Source organism: Acipenser ruthenus, chromosome 11 (assembly GCF_902713425.1).
Source record: "Acipenser ruthenus chromosome 11, fAciRut3.2 maternal haplotype, whole genome shotgun sequence".
NCBI classification, from domain to species: domain Eukaryota; kingdom Metazoa; phylum Chordata; class Actinopteri; order Acipenseriformes; family Acipenseridae; genus Acipenser; species Acipenser ruthenus.
In genome coordinates this window covers 11,845,176-11,866,629 of record NC_081199.1, presented here as the reverse complement: position 1 = coordinate 11,866,629, position 21,454 = coordinate 11,845,176, and the positions used below count along the sequence as shown (strand labels likewise).

At 40.8% G+C, this 21,454-nt stretch overlaps 1 protein-coding gene across 2 annotated transcripts in view; it reads right to left on the bottom strand.

Moving 5' to 3' along the window:
• The window catches only part of LOC117426305 (probable RNA-binding protein 19), an 81,250-nt gene extending 72,303 nt beyond the window's left edge, over positions 1-8,947 (bottom strand). The window contains exons 1-9 of one of the 2 annotated variants that reach the window (XM_034043751.3): positions 8,629-8,947; positions 7,498-7,680; positions 6,330-6,455; positions 5,472-5,510; positions 4,864-5,074; positions 4,348-4,538; positions 2,730-2,789; positions 977-1,055; positions 703-774 (exon numbers count right to left, since the gene is read on the bottom strand). In XM_034043751.3, the coding sequence (XP_033899642.3) occupies positions 703-774; positions 977-1,055; positions 2,730-2,789; positions 4,348-4,538; positions 4,864-5,074; positions 5,472-5,510; positions 6,330-6,455; positions 7,498-7,680; positions 8,629-8,664 (997 nt within the window). In that variant the 5' untranslated portion in view covers positions 8,665-8,947. Of the gene's footprint in view, positions 1-702; positions 775-976; positions 1,056-2,729; positions 2,790-4,347; positions 4,542-4,863; positions 5,075-5,471; positions 5,511-6,329; positions 6,456-7,497; positions 7,681-8,628 lie in introns of both variants that reach the window. The other variant, XM_034043750.3, reaches the window with a different exon arrangement.
• Between the last annotated feature and the right edge of the window lie 12,507 nt (positions 8,948-21,454).

Genomic DNA, 21,454 nt, shown 5'->3' with positions numbered 1-21,454 from the left:
TCAATGCCACTGAGAAAGTAGTTATTTTAAAAGGAATGACATCATAAACTGATCACCTGTCATTGGTAGCTCTGTGGTGGGGAAACCCGGGCTGCTACCAGGAAGAGAAACTTTAAAAATGTACTTTCTATCTTTCTTGAGCATCAACAGCATCATATAGGACCAACAAACAATGTTGGCTGTTATACTAAAATAATTGCAGAGTGTTAAGTTTGTGTGATGAGGAGGCAGCCAGTGGTCCCCCTCTAGAATGCCGCTAGCCAATCAGAGTGCTCCCTTAAACCATGCAGTTCAATCATGTCTTTTATACTATAACCCATATTGAGCATCTATGTATATATTTAAATACATTTATTAAGAATAATCAAAAAAATTATAAACATTAAACATGCCTGCCATTTATTTCCTTTACAAGAATTTAAATTAATTAAAATTCCTCATCTCGGCCCGGTTTCACGCCAAAGCTCATTACCTGCAATATGACAACTTTCTTTTAACACCTCTAACAAAGAACAATTCAGAATGTCTGAAAGAGAGTTCTTTGTGTTGGTTTCATTCAAAGCAAAGACACACATCACTATCTGCCGCAAAAAAAAAAAAAACTAAAATTTTAAATCCAACACATCTCTGAACAAAGCCCAGAATGGTTTGGAGCTAGTCAACCTTGTTTCGTTTTTAAAGACGCTTGTCAGACGCACATACCCAAATAGTCCTTGTTTCTTTGGAGAGCTTTCAAGACTTCATCTTCAGACTTCAAATCAACAAAAATGGAACCTTAGAAAAAAAAAAAAAGACAAGGTTGAAGGAAAAATGATTCAGGTAAAACATATTGTGTAAACTGAATGCTTAACAGGACCCCAGCCTATTCACTTTATAAAGGGTTACTGCACTTTGTTCACTGTGTCTTCTGTATTTCAAACTTTTAAGAAGATCTGTAAGGTGCAAGAGCTCTATTACTCGCTGATAATCAACCAACCTGTCTTATTCCCATGTACATTTCTTACTATGCGGATAGCCACCGGCTTCAAAGGCACCAGGAATTCCTGTACTTGTTGCTGAAGAAAAGAAATACACGTCAGTAACAAACCGGTGCTTTAAAAGCATTAACACCTTCTACTGTGACAAACCAAAAATGTAACAGCAGCATTTTAGGATTCTCTCTGTGAGTGTGTGTTAGGGTTGGAATAAAAATGTATTATCGTGACATTAACAGCAATTTGTTTGGTCTTGATTATTTAGTAAGATTAATGAGAATCGTGTTTCTGAGAGTTATTTAAACCTAAAGGATTAGCACTAGTGCTACCAGGATGTTCCTCTCTCTTCTTGTATACAAGTGACATGTCCATAAAGAGATGCTGGGTTAAGTACCTTGCAAACTAGGCATCGAAAACTGAATTCAGTCCCGGCCACTATTGCATGAGATCAGAGTGGTAGGGGTGCAACGATACACTAATGTCAACATGTGTTTCATGACATGCAGGTTGCAATACGACATGAATCACAATATATGTGATGGTCCTGATAGGCTACTTGTGCAATGCCTGATGGAATCAAATTAATGATGGACTATTTTGTTAATAGACAAAAATGAGACTGGGAGAGTATATTGAGGATATGTCAGGAAATCCATGAGATATGGCATTTCTGTGACGGGCAGACGTGGTGATAACAAGCGAGCCCTTGGGAGAATTTGCTATCTTTCCAGTGCCGATGTTTTAAATTACTGGTGATTGTATAGGCTTACTAATCACAAATTGATAAATACAATACATTGTTTACTTTATCTAGTTATGTATCCTATTTTATTTTAAAGTCATAGGTCATGGTTTTCATGACATACTGGTGTCTCGTTTATGTCACGAATGTTTCCATTTTCTATAAATATGATATCAGTAACAACACTGGAGCTCCTTATCTCATTTGAAGGTACTGTACGCTAATATATTCCTTTATACAAGGCAGCAGTACAGAGCAGGCTATTAAAATATCCTGAGCAAGTAAAAAATGAGACCAAAGTTTACTTCCATCTTACAGTATTCTGTGACTCCGAGTGTTTTGTAAACAGTGTTGTTTTAAAATGACATGCAGTATCATTCAGCAATAGAATGTATTTGTAATGCAGTACGTCACAATGAAAAACATCAGTAATTAATAGTACAGCCACTAACTTTTCATGTGATATCATAACAGTAACTCATGGAAATGTAGCCACGAGTGGTATGCACATTAAACGCAACCATAAAACACATGTATTCTTGAGTAGTACAGTGGGTTTTTTTAAGCAGTAAAAAGAGACCATGAAAAAAAAAAATCTCACTTGATGGGACTTAAAACATGATTGAAGAGAATTGCGATGATGGTGACATTGCAGCTAATATTCCAGAATTAAAAGGGTAATTACTGTGTGACAATGGTATTTTCAACGGTAGTCCTTGGGACAAGTGTAGTTGAAAGGCCAAATTGTCACAGCCCTGGCACCTAGGATTCTCCTTACAAGCTCAAAGCTGGGTAAAGCCAGAATCTAACAAGAACAAGAAGTCAATATTGGAGCAGAAGAACCCAGAACAAGTGTGACCGAGAACATCATCAGATTGCCCTTAACGTCTATCGGGCCATTAACATGCAAGAGGAAATGGCAAAATGCATGTGTTCATGAAAAACATGTACATCACATCAAACTAAACAAAGAAGAATGTCTTGAAAATGAAGGGATTGATTCGTGCTCTCACCTCTTTCACGTTGAATGGAGCTCCCCTCAGTTTCACAGTGTACGGGGTGGTGGGCTCAGTCTGAGGAGAACAACAACATGTTTAAATACACAGAGCGAACACAACAACTCCAGTATATCATATGTATCGCCATCACTTCACATAGCTCACTTATCTCATAGGAAAGATGCATGCATAATGTTAAACATGTATTGGATTTTTAATAGTATTTTTTTTTTTTTGAGCGTCTTTTCCACGCTGCCGACACACAAGTCTCGTTTCTGGGAGTTTGAGTCCTTCTAGGCAAAACAATTCAGAATGTTTCAGATTTTTTTCTTTAAGACAAAATTCACACACACATTTAATGTTTGCCACTTCTTTTTCTTTAAAAGAAATCAAACTGCCAGGACCTAGACCAGGGGTTTCCAGTCACGATCCTGGAGCGGCCATTCCACTCCAGGTTAAACAGGTAAAACAGGTAAAACAAACTACTTTAGGGTCTGTGTAGAGTTTTACTTAGTTCAATTAAACATTTTAGAATAGGATTGGAACAAAGACCAGGACTGGAAGAGCCAGCCCTGAGCTAGACGCATTCTCTCACTTAGAGAACCAATCGCTGCTTTTCCACGACAGATTTCAATGTCGACTTAGTTCCATCATGCAAAATTGGTATTTCACTACATTAATTTAAACCAATATGCAAATAATAAGTTTGCAAAATGCCAGCTGTTCTCACACCGTGTGCATTGCATGGAGGTAGAATTCTATTATGAGCGCTGTGGAGAGTTCAAACTCCCACGCCTAGGGATCAAACAATCATCTATTTCCACAATACAGAATTACAAACTCTATCTCTCACACTACAATGTTCATGATAGTAGCACAAATCTGTTTTTTAAATCTAAATGAATGCAAGTATATCAGTCTTTTTCCAAGTTGGTCATTTTATATACCGAGCATCAGAAGAAACTTATCACTTATATTTGGATAAAATTAACTAGATGTGATCGAGAAATGCCAAACTCTGTTTTAGAGCAGGTGCAGTGACTTTTTATTGTTCTGATTAACAACTGACATCATGAAAATGCTGCAAAATGATCTGTCGATCTTGGGCAGGTGTTGTGACTCTTGATCTCCCAGTTCGTGGCCTGTCATTGACAGAGTGTGTCTGGTTATACCGTCTCGCCAGGTTTGAAATTGCTGGCTGTGAGCACCGAAGACGACGAGCCACAGTATGCTGCCCTAGTCCAGCCTCCAACATGCCGATTGTTTCTTTTTTTTTTCTGTGATTTTCTTTATTGCTTTTATGTCCATCATTTCTATACCTTATTTTAGTGATAAGTTTCTTTTGATGCTCGGTATACTTATCACATGTTTATATGGCTGATCCCTTCTCCTAACCTGGCTGTTTTTGTACAATCAGAAACACTGAAAGAAACAAATTCAATTACAAAAGTTACGACTAGAAGTATTTTTCAGTATCTTTCAAAGCTGCTTTGATTTCATGGCTGGGGGGGGGGGGGGGGGCTATTAAGGTGCCTGGATGAGTTGCTGATTGTTTGCTGCCCTTGATACTCAGATGTTATTGTAATCCTGGAGTCGTACACAATTCCAAGTCAGTTAATAACAATAATCAAACCTGGTTTTGTTTGCCCTTCTTTTTATCTGTCAGTGTTTGAGCCGTGCCCTTGTCTCCGCTCTCGTAGGCGCTGTCTGCCTGTGTGGGCGGCTTCCTGTCTGCTGCGCTCTCTTCTTCCTCGCTCTCCTCCTCTCTCTCACTCACCACTTTGGAACGCAGGTAATCCATGTCTGACAGCCCCGTCTCCCTGCCTGCTGAGTGAACAGCAAACACAAACACAACTTTCATTCACTTATTAATTACTGCAATAATGCCAAGTTACAGATTCTCGGTCTGCAGGAGGGAGCATGATCTGGATACACTGTGATATTTAGAAGAAACAATCTCGTTTAACAAAAAAAAGTCCCTAGTTGATTTTATAATGTATGAATAAATATATCAAAACCAACAAGATTATGTTGAAAAATATCTGGAGTCTGGTGAAAATCTATCTTTACACGTTTACTTATTTATTTAAATGTTTTTCTTTGGTATTTTCCTTCAATGTTGGAAGTTTTCTCATTAAAGTGCACTTACTCCTCTCTGTGCTCTCCTCCTCCTCCTCCTCCTCCTCCGAGGACTGGTCCGAGTCGAAGTTCAGGTAGTCTGTGGCTGCTTTCTTCTTCTTCTTCTCGTCCTGCTCCTTGTTTTTCTTGGGCTCTGTCAGCGTGTCGTTGGCCCACGTTGGCACCTGGGCTCGGTTCTGGTGGACAGCCAGGAACTCCTTGAAGTCTTGGTCTTCTTTCAGCTGCAGAGAACGAACGTATATGAGGGTTTTATGAACATATCCCTGGTCATAAATCAATTTTTACTAGCAATTTTCACTTCACATCGGTTATGCATCGGGACTTCCTGTCAAAATGTCTTCTGGATGCACAACACCCGCTGGTTGAATCCAACCTGTTCAATCAGAAAAATGTAATTGGTTCCCGACTCCTCCCACAAAATGCAGCATTTCAATTGGTTCATCTGTCATCTTTGCCTGTATCCCGCCTGCCACTCCAGAACAGGTTCAGAGGGGCAGGAATAGGTTTATGAATATGCATGACAATATAGTGAAATAAATTAACCAGCTATATTTCATATAGCGGAGGATAATAGATATATTCTAAACGGTTCCTCTCTCCCAGCTGTCCTACACTTACCTCGCCAAGGGTGCTGGTGATTGATTTCTTCTTTTTCTCCTGGAAAAACAAACAGAAATAACAGACTGTCACTTCTCTTTGAATATCATTGCTGTTCAGTCCCTGAGTGAGTTTCCAACCAACTTGTATGCAGAGTTATGAGAACGAAACCAAAGCACCCCCAACAGCATTGAGCATGGACTGACTATTATGACTGCATGATACTCATAATCAAAGCATCCCCAATGGCATTGTGCATGGGACTGATTGATATGACTGCATGATACTCATAATCAAAGCATCCCCAATGGCATAGTGCATTGGATTCCAGCCCTGAAAGATACCCTTATGGATTGACCTACAAACCCCAGGACAGTATTGCCACTCTCATTCTGGGGATGTTCGTTTTGCTCTGTCTTTTACGGCTAAAGGACAATCCACAAGGTACTAACTGATACCAGAGCCTGAAATACTCTAATACTCTAATATTCGGTGTTTGATTCCCCTAACACCTTGGAAAAAAAAGTCTTCTGTGTTAACTAAGAGTAGTAACATTTAGATCTGACCCTGCTTAGATCAATGTAATAAACTCCAATATCTCAAAGCTAGCATTCTCTTCCTTGATATGACCAGAGATTAAAACAGAGGCTCCTGTTTTTTACTCTTGCTCTTATTTTCAATCACTGTGATTGGTTCGTATTAATTTTTTTTTTACGATTGTGGTGAAGTGCTTTGACAATTAATTCAGGAGATGCTCTTAAGTTAAAATCTCCTGCCATAGCAATAATTAACACAGGCTAAATCAGCAGAGGTGTCTTTTTTTTCTCTAGTAACAGTGCACTCCCAGCAAAGCAAAAAGAAAGTTGATGCAACTTGTACCTTCTTCACTGCCGCAGCCTCCTTCTGCTGGCCAGGCTCTTTGCCCTCAGTGGATACACTCTTCCGAGAGTGTTTGCTCCAGGCTTTAGCCTTTGTTGCATCCCCAAAGGGTTTACAACACTCCACCTGCAACAGAGGGAAACAGTTCACTAAACTGTGAAATATACCTTGCAAAACACACCCACAGTGCTGGGTAATGCAAGGATACTGGTGTTTTAATTAATTAGGAGGTTGTAAGAGCGACATGACCTGGAAACGGTGTAGATCTTAAGCAAACCGTCTGCACCCTTCACTCAATGTGCTAACCCAGTGCTAGAAACTCTTCGTAGGATTTTTAATAAATGCAAGATACTAGATTCCAAAATTAAATAACAGCAGTATTGAATAGAAAAAAGAAATACACACTTGATGCTAGATTTATTTAAACACATTATACACCTTTATTTAACAGACTTAAAAAAATATTACTTAAACTAACGAAAGTAGGTCCCTAAAGTAGCAAATTGTTTCAGCAAATGCCAATTCCTTCACTTGGCTTAATGAAGGAATGAGCAGAAACCTAGAAGGTACACTCCTTGCCACATAGACATGGATACATACAGTGCTTCTGTATTTGAGGCATTAGAACACCTTGGGAAGGAATTTCCGTAACTCTGAAAATGAGTTTGTAATGGTTTTAATAAATGTGTACCTGCAACCTACAGCCTTAACCAGGTGAATAATACAAGGATACAGCACAGTAATGCAAGACTCATATGGGATTTTTTTAAATATTGGTAATTTAAAAGAGTACAACAAATGGAACAAGGCTACATTTATTGTTACCATTGAAATGGTAACTGGAGCAAAAACACAGATTTTAAATGCCTATCCTCCTTTGGATTTGGAAAAAAAAAATTGTTCTTTGTTTTAAAACTCAAATGTTCCTAGTAAAATTGCCCGTGCTTCTGTTGTGCCTTACCTTCGTCTGGATATGTTTGTTGGTTCAGTAATTCTGCCTTCTCCATGAGCAGCACACTGCTTATCGGAGTACCTATCTGGCTGCATTGCACGCATGGTTAAGTTATTGCATCCTTCCAGCTGAAAGTGGGGTGTTCGGTACAGCAGTCAGTTTTTAACTCTGAGGTTCTACTGTACTCATTATGGTCTTTCATGCAAGTGCCCCTACCGTTATTCTTGCAGTGTCCACGAAGCTCTTATTGAAGTGTTTCAGTGCAGTCCCTGCCTCCTCCTCCGATCTGAACCCCACAAATCCAAACTTGCGAAACTTGCCCTCCTTGGTGAACTTCAGACTGCAGTCTGTCAGGGTGCCGAAAGCAGCAAACATGCTTCGAAACCGCTCTTCCTTCATCTAGAAACACGCAGACAAAATAAAACAAAAGGCACAGTGGTGTCCAAGTGTTAAATTTACAACTACAGACCTTACCTTCATGTGTGGGATTAAGCAACTGTGTGCAATGCATAGCTAATTGTCTTTCATTGCTATTTCCTTCATCACAGAATTGTTGCACACATGCAAGTCTTATGCACATACAAGGTGTTTCAGAAAGTTGAAATGTTTTAGAAATTAAACATACTCTAACAGTATCAATTAATGCGTTGGACAAACCTATTATAGAAAGGTGAAACACTATACTAAATATGTGCTAATAATTTCAGACATCATGTATGCATTGGTTTCCTTTGCACAACATTAGCCACTTACACATTTCATTATATGAACGAATATAAATATTTTTCCTAGTATTTTATTTTTTTCATATTTGTATCATCTCAAAGGAAACATATTTCAGTATAAAATGATTGTGAGATACTGCATTGTACTAGGAATACTCTTATGCAGATGTATACTGCTGCACAAACTCATGACACAGCGAATCATGAATGAGAAACATTTTCTAAATACACATAAACCTAACCTTGCCTTCCACGCATCCCTAAACGAACACGGGGCTAGTCCACCGCCCAAAAAACGTTGGGCAAAACTTGAAAAGTCATCTTATTGACAAATAAAAAAACAAATGCAACTATTTCTATTCCCTTTCTTTGTGACGTTACCCAACATTTCGATTTCAATAATGCACACGCACGCACAGACACACAACACAAGACGACATTTTATATGGGGGCTATATTAACATTGGAGTAATACGTAATATGTGTTTTGAACTGCTTCATGCAATTTCTCTTTGCGAAATCTACACAAACTAGAGAGGACGTTCACCAGCCACAGCACCGCATAGACCTGCCAATGCAGGTCTGTTGCCTAGTTTATTTTCAATGACTGCCCCTCACTTACCCCGTTCGGGAGGTTTTTGACAATAAGCCTGGACATGGTCGCAGTTGATGCAAGCCTGGCAATCCGGTCAAACTTAAAAACGTAAAAAATGTAAACAGACAAGCGTGGAACTTTCAGAGCGCAGCCATCTTCCACACAACACGTGATCAAAATTAGTGGGCACTGATCATGTGGCCTAAGGGAACGCGCTCTGCCTTCTCACGTGTTTCTAAAGCGCCCTCGTCATGTGATCATAGTGGGTGCGTTCAAGGAGATTATTCTGCGCAGATTCACTGCAAAATCTGACCAATTTATCCAATGATCTTCTATGAACTGGTCAGATTCCAACAATGTATACTTGCAATACGGACGACACGAGCCTCACATCCCAAGCCTGGCACCCTTATAACTCCGCCTCTACAGTGACGCAATTTCCAAGCCCTCACATTGATGCACTGATCCCACCCATGTGAAGTCGTTTTTTTTGTTTACGGAAACTACTTTTCTCTGTATTGTCACTGCCATGCTCCCAGTCTCTCAGCTCTAACCACGTTATCCTTCATTCCTCCAAGTCCCTCAGCTCTGATCAATGGGGCACACGCCCATTTCTCTGTTTAATGTAATTTGCCAATCACGCCAGCAGATGGCAGTGTTAGACAACCTATTTACAAGAAACAAATTTCTCTGCCAAAACAAAAACAGTATGTAAGACGGGGGTGGAGGATGTTTAAATACATGAGTTGAAACCTAAACCTGCATTTCTTTGATTATATGTATTTTGTTGTTGAATTCCATATTAAATGTATGTGAGGGACACAGAACTCTGGCTTGTGCAGAGCCAGCTGCTCCAAGGTAACCAGGCAGCTCAGAGAGTCTCTGGGGTAGTTGAATTGTTCAGCTACCCCGGGTAGATACAGGACTCAACCCCTTCTCTCCACAACTCTGCAGTACGAAACATATTCACATTTATTATTCTCAGCCTCACATATAAACTCCATATCTCTGAAATAAATAAATAAAATAAAATAAATACACTACCTCCTCAGCTCTAACCACTAGACCTCACTGCCTTCCTCCCAGTCCCTCAGCTCTAATTACTAAACCACACTGCCTCCCTCCCAGTCCCTCAGCTCTAACCACTAGATCACACTGCCTCCCTCCCAGTCCCTCAGCTCTAACCACTAGATCACACTGCCTTCCTCCCAGTCCCTCAGCTCTAACCACTAGATCACACTGCCTCCCTCCCAGTCCCTCAGCTCTAACCACTAGACCACACTGCCTCCCTCCCAGTCCCTCAGCACTAAACACTAGACCACACTGCCTTCCTCCCAGTCCCTCAGCTCTAATTACTAGACCACACTGCCTCCCTACTAGTCCCTTAGCCTTAACCACTAGACCACACTGCCTCCCTCCCAGTCCCTCAGCTCTAATTACTAGATCACACTGCCTCCCTCCCAGCCCCTCAGCTCTAACCACTAGACCACACTGCCTCCCTCCCAGTCCCTCAGCTTTAATTACTAGATCACACTGCCTCCCTACCAGTCCCTCAGCTCTAACCACTAGACCACACTGCCTTCCTCCCAGTCCCTCAGCTCTAATTACTAGATCACACTGCCTCCCTCCCAGTACCTCAGCTCTAACCACTAGACCACACTGCCTCCCTACCAGTCCCTTAGCCATTACCACTAGACCACACTGCCTCCCTCCCAGTCCCTCAGCTCTAACCACTAGACCAGACTGCCTCCCTCCCAGTCCCTCAGCTCTATTTACTAAATCACACTGCCTCCCTACCAGTCCCTCAGCTCCAATTACTAGATCACACTGCCTCCCTACCAGTCCCTCAGCTCTTACCACTTATGTTCTTACAGTACAGAAACTAGGACAAAAGGAAACAGTTGAATGAAACTAAGTCTTAGGACAGAAGATACTTTATAAAAGCTTAATAAATGGTTCTGAATATTCTCTCTCGATTGTTATTAGCTTGTAAATCACATTATAAATCACGTTATAATGTATATTATAACACTTTTATAACATAGTGTAGCAAAAAATGGTATAATAATATTCTTAATATTTCTAATTACATTAAATATTTGTTAATAGCATTATTAATAATATGTTTATAGTTTATGATCAGTTATAACAGATACCTAAACTAAAGCGTTACCCATTTAAGGTCTGATGATGATATTACCTTTAAAATGTCTGTGTGTTAACCCCCATCTTGTATTCCTAACCGCTGTAAAGAGATTAGACTCCCCTCGAGTCTTTGTGCTTCAACTGGAAAACAGCAGCGCTTTAAATCATCTTTATACAACATGCCAGCCTTTGATATGATCCTTTGAATGTGGAATGGCTTTAAACACCTGCTCCCTATGTTTAGGTATAACTCCGTTGCCATAGCAAGGCCGGTCAAACTAACTCCAGGATAATCCCAGCAGAAGAGCAGCTGCTTTGGCGAGGGCAATATCACTCAAAGGTCTAAATGAAGGCTTTCAGAAACACCTTCTCATCTCTTATTGTTAAAAAGCTTAGCCAGGTTCATAGCAGCGAAAGACCATTTCAATTAGCTTTGGTTCAAGTAAATCCAGGGCTAACCTACTGTAACAGTGTGAGCTTCCCTGCAGACAATTTCAAGCTGATTTTATTGCTGCTGTTACGAGACTAATATAATGTCTATAATCTTTATCATTAGACACAATAATGAGGCCACTAGTTATGTGCAGAAATCAGATTAGATACCTAATCTCTGGAGTGCATCGGACATGTGTGCTGGTGTGTGTTCAAAGAGGATCTTGAAGGCGTCTCAAATGCATGCCTTATATATATTTCCTAATTGTGTGTGTGTGAAGCTAAACCTTGTTTTTGCTAGCTCACTTTCTCTTTGTCTCAGATTTTGCAACATAGTTGATGTGTTGGTGTACAATGCTTTTGTCCTTTAGTCTGATGTCAATGTAATGTGGAATGCTGGCAAGCTGTATGACCCATTTATAAATGACCCATTGACCCATTTATAAAGAAATGTTACTGAAAATTAAAGTACCATAGCTATAATTAGTACTTCATTAAAAGATTTAAATAAACAAATCCAATTAGAAATAGCACCCAAGCTACGGCTATCCCAACGCATAGGGAGCACAACCTGCTGCAGTCTTCTCTCTAACTAACCTTCCTCCCAAACAAACTTTTCTTTGTTCTTCTTTTAAATAGTGTGGCGTCTTCTCCAGGTGCTTCATTGACTGATTGATCAGCCAACCAGGAACTGCATGGCTAGCATTCTTGGGCTGATCTATCAGACAATCACCTCCCCAGAAAGACAGCACACCAGACCAGTGAACTCATTATAGCCATGTGGATGTGCAGAGGGTGGACATCTTGATTCCAGGCTGTTCCTCCACTCTTGAGCCAAGATGGCTGCCAGCCACAGAAACAAACAGTTTAACCTGGAGGGTCTCAGTCCTGTCACAGTGTATTATAATGAGAGTTTATATTAATTTGCAATATTTAACAAAAGATAAGGTGACCGTGTTCAGCGGGACAGTTTGGGACAGTTCAGGCTTTTCAACTCGCAACCCAATGCATTCTGGTAAGCATAGTCCTGCTTCTCTTAAAGGAAAGAATGGCACCTGAGAGAGGTACAGCATACCAGAATGCATTGGGTTGACAGGTAAAACATACCAGGATGCATTGGGTTGTGAGTTGAAAAGCCTGAATTGTCCCAAACAGTCTCACTGAACACGGAGCCATATGGTCACCTTAACAAAAGAGTAAAAGCTATGCAAAGAAAAATATGTTATCAATTCAAGGCTGTTTAAGTGTGTTTGAAATTGACCCGAAACATAACAGGAGGGTTAATAGTCTCATGGTAATCAGATAAATGCACATAGAACCGCTTTCACAATATCCTCTTCACAGAGGGTTTCATCAGAAGGGATGTAACTGAACTGCAGAGAAAAGCATTCTCCCTCCCACTGCCCTGTCAGCTTTCTCTGCACGACCTTGTGTGCAGAGCTGCGGCTCGGAGACACTAGAAATGTTACCTTTCGAGCAGAATGCATTTTTAATCAGGCCCCTGACAGCTGCCATCATCGTGTTGTCTCTAATCTAACTCCTCATCGATCTTATCACTTTAATTAAATGAGACATTTCAGCTCCAGCCTTGCTCTAGTGCTTCAGTGGCAGGCAGGCAGAGACGGAGATATCCTCCCCCGATTTGCATCACTGAAGGCAGCCTCCATTCGCCAAAACGTGGAGCGCAATGATGGCTGATTCATTGATCATTTGACATGGGTTTTATAGTCCGTTTAAATCTGACCCAAAGTTCAGCCCAGATTCCCTGGAAGTTCAACAGCACTGTATAGTACCTTTTTAACAGGAACATAAATTAACAAGTGTGTCAGTAACACCCACCCCCCCATGGCTGTATATTCATAACTAGAGCCAGCAGTATGATGAAACAGTGATGTTAATCAACAGTGTTACAGAGTAGTATAGAATAAGTAATGGCAAGGAAATGTTTCTCACGTTTTGATAACCGATTCTCCAGATTAACAACGTGCACAATATGCTGCAGAGCGTATAATCAAGTCAATTATTGAAGGGGAAATACAATGATAGAAAACACTTGATCTGCCCAACAAATGCAAGTGCAAATGAAAAGGGTTAGAGTAGATCCCACTGATACCAGGGCTGTGAGCCTGATCTCAGTCACTGTGTAATGAGCACAGGGAGTGGGCTTGTGTTACTCGGTGCTGGCAGACCCTTATTAACTTCCATACAGATCTAAACCCAGATAGGAGAATTCTAGACTTTACCTGGCAAGTGAGCTGACTGACCTGAAACCTGAGCTGGACCAGCAGCCACACTGTGCTGTAAAGAGACAGTGTGCCACAGCAGCGCTAGTGGATAACAGACTTATTAAAATCTGATGCCTGTTTTTAGCTATTGAGGGATCTCAAGATATTGTGACATCTTGTTCATTACAATAATACATTTCTCTACAGTATAATCAAGCAAACACACTGTTTTCTGATAAAACGCAGAAGCCCATAGAGGCCTGTGTCTGAGTATATGCACCTCCAACAATGAAGATCAGAGTTAATGCAAGGTGTAGAGGCTAGGGGTAGAACCGAATAGTGGACTAGTGGAATAGAAAAGTGACAGTCAACCTCAGACCCTGCTCGTCCACTAATCTCATGTCACCTTATTGTGATGTAGTTGTGAAGCGTGCGCTTTCAGATGGACGGAAGCACAACGGAGGTTGCTTTCCATTAACGTATAAATTAGATTTAAGAGCATTAATTAATTCCAAGCTGTTTTAAAATATCTTGCTAAATGTTACGAAACAGTACGCTCACAAATAGAACACAAGACGCTATCAAATACCTCATTACATGATAAAGTGGCGACTAGTTGACATATCTGACTATTTTCACTTCAACTCTTGGACTCAAATTAGTAGTGGTTCCACCCCTAATAGGAGACTAATATGATTACAAATCTGCATTACTATACACCAGAACCTTATATATTGAAACAAAAGTGAACAGTAAATGGATTTCCATTAGATTTATTTTTTCTGTCTCTTCAACTCTTTTTTAATAGCCCTTCATGTGTTTTGTTGTTGTTTAAGCACTCTCCTGATACTTAAGCACATTTTTCTATTTGCATTATGGTTGTAAAATGTATTTATTTATTGCATTTATATAACGCTTATTATACAAAAGTATCGCAAAGCACTGTACAGCACACAGCAGAAAAAAAGAACAAACCACAATACATTTGTATAGCATGTCACACATACAACTGCCACAATCAGACCATTTAAATAACAGTATACACATAATAAGACAAAAGCAGCAATTTTAAAGTTACATTAAAACCCACTAAGATAAGAAAGCCATTTTCTAAAAGTGCGTTTTTAGTCTTGACTTGAAAACTGTAACGGTCCCAGTTTCCCTGACAAATGAAGGCAGAGCATTCTATAATTTCGGAGCTCTACAAGAAAAAGCCCTACCTCCTGTGTTGCTTTTGTTGACCCTAGGAATAACCAGCAGCCCCGCATCCTGTGATCTCAGAGTGCGATTTGCTAATCCATTCAGGGCCTTGTAAGTTAACAGCAAAATCTTAAAATCAATTCTATACTGCACAGGGAGCCAGTGTAAGAGGCCAAAACAGGGGTAATATGTTCAAAAGAGGTGGTGGGAGTTGCAAGAGTTGCAAGAGAGTGAGAAAGAGAGAGAGGCACAGAGATTGCAGATGACAATGCCACACAGGCACCAATGGTAGCCATAGCATTAGGCTGCTCAGGTAACACACATGGTATACCAAAACACAGCTACAAATGTTATGTAACACAACTAAGAAAACAAGGTGAACAGGCGTCGTTGAGCATTGCTTCCACTGTAAGGAAGGTCCTGCTCCAGAATCCTTCAACCCTGACTCACCCATCTCTTTACTGGTGTGGGATAAGAATCCCCTGAAATAAATCTACCTCTAAAGGTTCTGTGGACATTTGAAAAATTGGTTTGTCTTCCTTGTTGGCTCACCCTGGTTAAACAAAGTCTTTCCAGCTCCTTTTTATAGCATGTGGCCAGGCCTAATTGATAATCAATAAGTCATTTATTATATAAATTGCCCTGCCATAATGGTACACATATAAACAGCGGATTTAAAATGAGATCTCATTTATAAGGATCTGATCATTGTAGTGGTGTGGTTAAACAGAGATATTGCCAAAACCTTGTGCTTTCGGTTAGAAACATGAAACTTGGTATGAATAATCATTAATATGCTCTCAACATTTTCTGATATGGAACCACCCTCTCAGATCTTCCTAAGTGGAAAAATGTTAAACTTTTATTTTTGTGTGTAGTACATAGCGGAAAACTGCAACCGCACTAAAACAATTTACTCAATTGATCATACATTGTTGTTAAAACAGGTTCTAACAAAAATATAATACATTTAAAACTTGTATCTGTTATCATATTTTCTATTGTCATATTCAACAGTAACAGAACAAAATGAGCACAATCGTACTGTCAAGCAAGACATCTCCATTTAAGTAATCATGGAAGCAGTTTCCTGAACAGTTACAGAGAGCAGCACATTTGAGGCTGGCCTTGAAGAATTTGCACTGGCCTCTGTATGCCCTCTTACAGCTACAGTGCCTCAGCTCATAGCATGCGTCATGAGTGTGACTAAGGGTTGTCCACATTGGTTTCCATCCAGAACCGTCACTCTTCTGCCAACCCCAGTCTGCAGAACTGGGTATCTTGCGATCCCTTTGTAGTGCCTGTCTCCATATATGTCTTGCCTGGTAGGCTGCATGCATGGTGTGCTGTTTCAGACAAAGGTATTAAATGATTTAATGAATCTTTTCTTTCTACAAAGCTGAAGGGCTTTTGCCGAACCTCATTTTTTTTAAACCTCAGTAGTTAATTCACATGATGCACATAATGCACATGCATGATATACAATTATAAAATAAGGTTCTATAAATTGTGAAGTGTGCTTAAGAATGTATAATAAAACTAGCATTATATATTACAATCTTTCAAATTACGAATCCGTACTAAACTGTAGAACAAAAAAGCATCAGTTGACACAGAAAGCAGGCATGGAATCTATTACAAGACATGTATATCATTTCAGATAGAAGCTGAAACAATATTCTATAATTATGGTCTTTAACATATTTATAATCAAGCAATATCTGTAGTTTAAACAGAACAATTTGTATAGGAGGCAGTGAGGTCCAGTGGTTAAAGAAAAGGGTTTGTAACCAAGCGATTCCCGGTTCAAATCCCACCTCAGCCACTAACTAATTGTGTGACCCTGAGCAAGTCACTTAACCTCCTAGTGCTCCGTCTTTCGGGTGAGACGTAGTTGTAAGTGACTCCACAGCTAATGCGTAGTTCACACACCCTAGTGTCTGTAAGTCGCCGTGGATAAAGGTGTCTGCTAAATAAACAAATAATATATATATGTACGGGATTTAAAAAAAAAAGAAAATTATTGATAGAAAATGTATTGGTTTCAAGAGGAGAGGAGACTGCCAGTTGAGTTCCATATCCAGAAATGTTCAGCATGGATCAATATATAATTGTACCAAAGAGTTTTTTTGTTTAATCTCACCACTATTGTAACTCAATTTATGAGGGCGGTGGAAATTATAATAAAGAGCAGCAGGGGGAAGTGGTTCACATATCACCGTGATTTCTGTGACACTGTAACTAGTTCAGTTTTCCCAGCTGTTGGACCACATTTTCATTTTAATACTCTAGAAAATAGTTATATAGCTATGAAAATGGTTTTAAACATGATTGTAGGAATCCCTACAGCTCTCTTAAATTCACCCCTGCCTTTGCATGCCTGTGAGTCCCCATAGAGATCTTTTTTAACTTACTGTCAGTATCAAAAATATAACTTAAACATTTTACAAAAACTGTATCTGCAATCACTAATTCAATGTGTTCATTGATTTTCACAACCAATTAAAAATGGCTAAAGTCAAAGTTACATATTTTCTAGTAATTGTGACATCCAACTGATATTTAGCAAGTCTTAGTAGATAAAACACTGAGTGACTAACTTGGTAAAGGCACAGCTGTGTAGTGCGCACAGTCAGGGCAGTGCAGGCTCCTGGCTGTGTAATGTTGCTGGTCTTTGTTCAGGAGTTTACAGGGAGAGGTGCATTGACTGGTGCTGCTGCCAGTCAGGGACATTCTCTTCATTGCTCGACAGCGGCCCCTACTGGCCAGCCACCTCAAGAGGACACCTTCAGGCCCTTCTTTTCCAGGTGCTAGAAGCTCACAGATATCTGCTGTAGGGCTCCTTGATGTAAATGCCCCACCCTCAGAACCACAAACCAGCCCAGGTTTCATTGTTTTGGGTGATTCAAGGAGCATCCAAGTACCACAATGAACTGGACCAGCAACACAATGAAAAGGAAAATGAAAACACTCTTGGAATATGGACACCTAATTTATCCCTGTTTAATGGTTGATAAGTATGCCAAAGCTATGGCTAACTATTGTAAGCACAGTATCAGCATGGACAAAGCATGGCAAACTGAATTGATTGTGCTTGTTTAATATGGTAAACATTATTGGCTGGTTTCACAGACCCTGATTAGCACTACTTAATGCTACTTTGTGTAAGGTAATCCAATATTAGGGTTAATGAGGGTCTGTAAAACCAGCCATATAAAGTACAGACAGAGAAATAAAGCAGGCAGGCAGGCAGGCAGGCAGGCAGGCAGGCAGGCAGGCAGGGTGGTAGGTACAAAACAAATAGAGATGCATTGGTAGATCAATAGGCTTGAACAGTTAACACAAGTGAAACTCTGTTATTGATGACACGCAAGACATTATATATGAGAGGGTGTCTGAGTAAAAATAACAGCCCCATTTTGTAGCAGAGCTCCGGTTTCTCCCCTATTGATCTGGGGCCTGGCTTCATCATGTTGCTGTGACAGCTCTACATCGCTCCGCTCTGCTCCAACACAGGAAGCTGGGAATGTTTAATGCCGAGGGGTGCCAGGAATGTGTTACATACAACACTTCCCATCAGAAAAACGATCCAGGTATCCGTAAAGTGTAAGATCAGTCAACCCTACGGAGCCAGAACTACACGTCTGGGACTCCCGGCCTGGCGGATTGTCGAAGCCTGGAGATATGGTGAGAAGTTTGCTGGCTGACAGGCCATCCATCATGGGGAAAGGTGATACCAAGGTCTGCCCCCCTTAGGATGAGAACCGAAATCAAGACAATATATCCAGTTGATTTAACGTCCTGACTTCTGGACAATGAGACTAGGAAGGTCAAAATGAACCTGTTATGCGACAGTCTTCAAAAAAACTCTGAACCTAAATTAACCTAGAAATGGGAGTGAACAAAAGGAATACATTAAATCATATCTGATCAAATGGTTTGAAAAGTGAAAAAGATTGTATCATTCATATTGTATATCGAGAGGTTAAAAAAATATGGTAGTGATATGGTTAATGTTCACAGGACACCACCACCTGTAATATAACATTACTGAGAGAATCATAGAATACAGCTATGTACCAACTATAAAAAACCCACATCAATAACACGTGGTCTGTATCTTTGATATGGTGAGAGGTTAAAGCAATGTGACAGTGAAAGAGTTAATTTTTAACACTGGTAATGGAATTTAAATAAGAAAATCAAACAATACAGCTGTGTATCAAATATTAAGACAATTTTTCAGCATGTATTGTCTCTAAATCTATAACTTCAAAATGGAAGTCATATTAGCTTAGAAGTACATTTTAGCAACACATTTAACGTGAAGAGTTTATATAACCCTGGAAATATGAAGTCACTATCTTAAATGGTTTCAGAGATACAAGGCTTTGACACTGTAGTGGTGGCAACTTTGCAAAAGGAAATTCAGAAACTTAATTTTTTTCTAATGACACCCACAATTTAACTTGCGTTAATTTTTTATCGTCCGGAAACCAAAAAGTCACATGACCCCAATATGGCAGTCATCTTAGTTCACAGGTCAGTGAAGGGTGCCGACACATTGAAAATGTAAAGTTGCTGGTTTATGAGATATTAGCTGTGGTCGGTGCACTGTCAGCGACAGCAGGTTGACAGACTCATACAAGCTCTCCTGAAAGGATGCTTAAAGACTTCTCTGGAAGTTAATAATTTTAGTCTGTTTTGCCATTAATTCTGGCTCTTTTGACACCGCACTCAGTGTGATAGTTCGACAAGGCCAAAAATGGGCCAAGTTATCTGCAAAAAAGGGTCAGCCCTATAAAGATATACAGTAGTGTATTGTGGCTAAGTTAAACAAGACACATTTGAGATAAACTTGGCACCCACTTTTTTATATATACAGTAATCCATCGTGTATCCTCCCGTCACATAGCCGCCATGATCAAGCTTTTTAACACAGTGTGTGTGTGTGTGTATGTGTGAGTTTGTGTGTGTGTGAGTGAGAACCAGAGTTGGATACTGAAGAGTGAGTAAGTGTAGCCTAGAGTACAGTTTCTGTTTGTTACCACCAGGGGGAGCTGGTTTAATTGAGACCCCCTGTGGAAATGTCTTATTGTACCCTCTATTCTATTGTGACTTCCCACATGTCAGAGGTCAATGTTTTTGTTTTCTGTTGTGATTTCCATTACACGAGAGTAGATGTTAAAACTTCATGCTGATTTGAACTCGGCTCTCGCCAAGATAAGCACCAACTAAGACGTAGCTTTACAGTAAACTAATGTGATCCATATGTGTCTCCATCCATTTACGTTTCCTTCCATATGATGATGTAGATATCCTTCTGTCTGGTGTTAATGGCTGAAGTGTAATGCTGGCTCCAGGGATCAGCTTATTTTGCCTCCCTGGCGCATCAGCACACACAACGGCTGCGATGCTGGCTCCGGGGATCAACCAAAGTGCGGCCTCCCCAGCGCATCAGCATGACAACCGTCTGGATTGAGCTAAGTAGGGTTTTCAAGTGGGCACCTTCCATCCTCAGTGTTTCGTCGACTAGCCCACGACACCTCAAGAGGGCTCGACGGTGATTCTGGCGTCCCAGCATCACCCCCCTCCGTCCCCCACTCAACTCAGCCCAGTTTACTTACCTGTCCCCAGCCAGAATCTTTCCGTCTCAACCACAGCCAGTTGCTGCTCCTCTCTGCTGCTTCAGATAAGTTCTTCACTGTGCGACGCAACTCTTGGCCACTGAATCCGACGTCTCTGAGAAACCGGGTTGTAGAGTGTGCCACAAATCCTCGACAACCCACTTCCACTGGGTAAACCCGAACTCTCCATCCTCGCTGTTCCGCTTCAGTGGCTAGTTGAGCATACCGCAGTTTCTTCCTCTCATACGCCTCATCTACAGCATCCTCCCATGGCACTGTTAACTCTACCAGGTGAACAAGGCATGCTGATCCAGACCACAAGACAATATCTGGTCGAAGGTTAGTGGTGGCAATCTCCGGTGGAAAAATAAGCCGTTGACCAACATCTGCCAGCATTTTCCAGTCTCTAGCAGCTTCCAGTTGTCCTGGGCGAGGATTGGTTTTAACACCTTTTCTTGGTGGTTGCTCTCCTGGGCGGAGGAATGTTGTCTTTTGTGTATAATGTTTTGATGGAACAGGTGACAACTTATTGGTCATGTTACGCTTGTCTTCCAATGCTAAGGCCAAACATCGCAGCACCTGGTCATGGCGCCAAGTAAACTGTCCTTGGCTAAGAGCCACCTTACATCCTGTCAAAATGTGCCTTAATGTTGCAGGTGATGAACACAAAGGACATGAGGGATCCTCTCCTACCCAGAGGTTTAGGTTCTGTGGTGATGGGAGAACATCATATGTTGACCTGATGAGGAAACTGATCCTGCTCTGTTCCATTGACCATAGGTCTTGCCAGCCAATCTTGCGTTGTTCCACACTCTCACATCTCATCCATTCTCCCTGCTTGGCCTGGGAAATGGCCTTTATACACCTCATCCTCTCCTCCTGCTTTTGCACCTCGTTGACTACCAGCTTCCTCCTTTGAGCTGGGGCTGCCTTGTGCCATGTAGGAGGAGTTGAACTGAAACCAAGACCCCCTCTTCCATGCTGAACTTGCCCCATGATATCACCAATTCGAAGGGCAGCCTTTGCATCTTCCACAGCTTTCTTTGCCACCCACTTTCTTCCAGTTTTCAACACAGGTGCTGCCTCCCTTACGCATTTATCGCGTGACTCTACTAATGTCATTTCCAGTCTGACCTTGGCGCACTTAAACTCCTCGGTTAGAGCAGAGACTGGTAGCTGCAGTATTCCTTTACCATAAAGTCCCACTCTGCTGAGGCAGCGTGG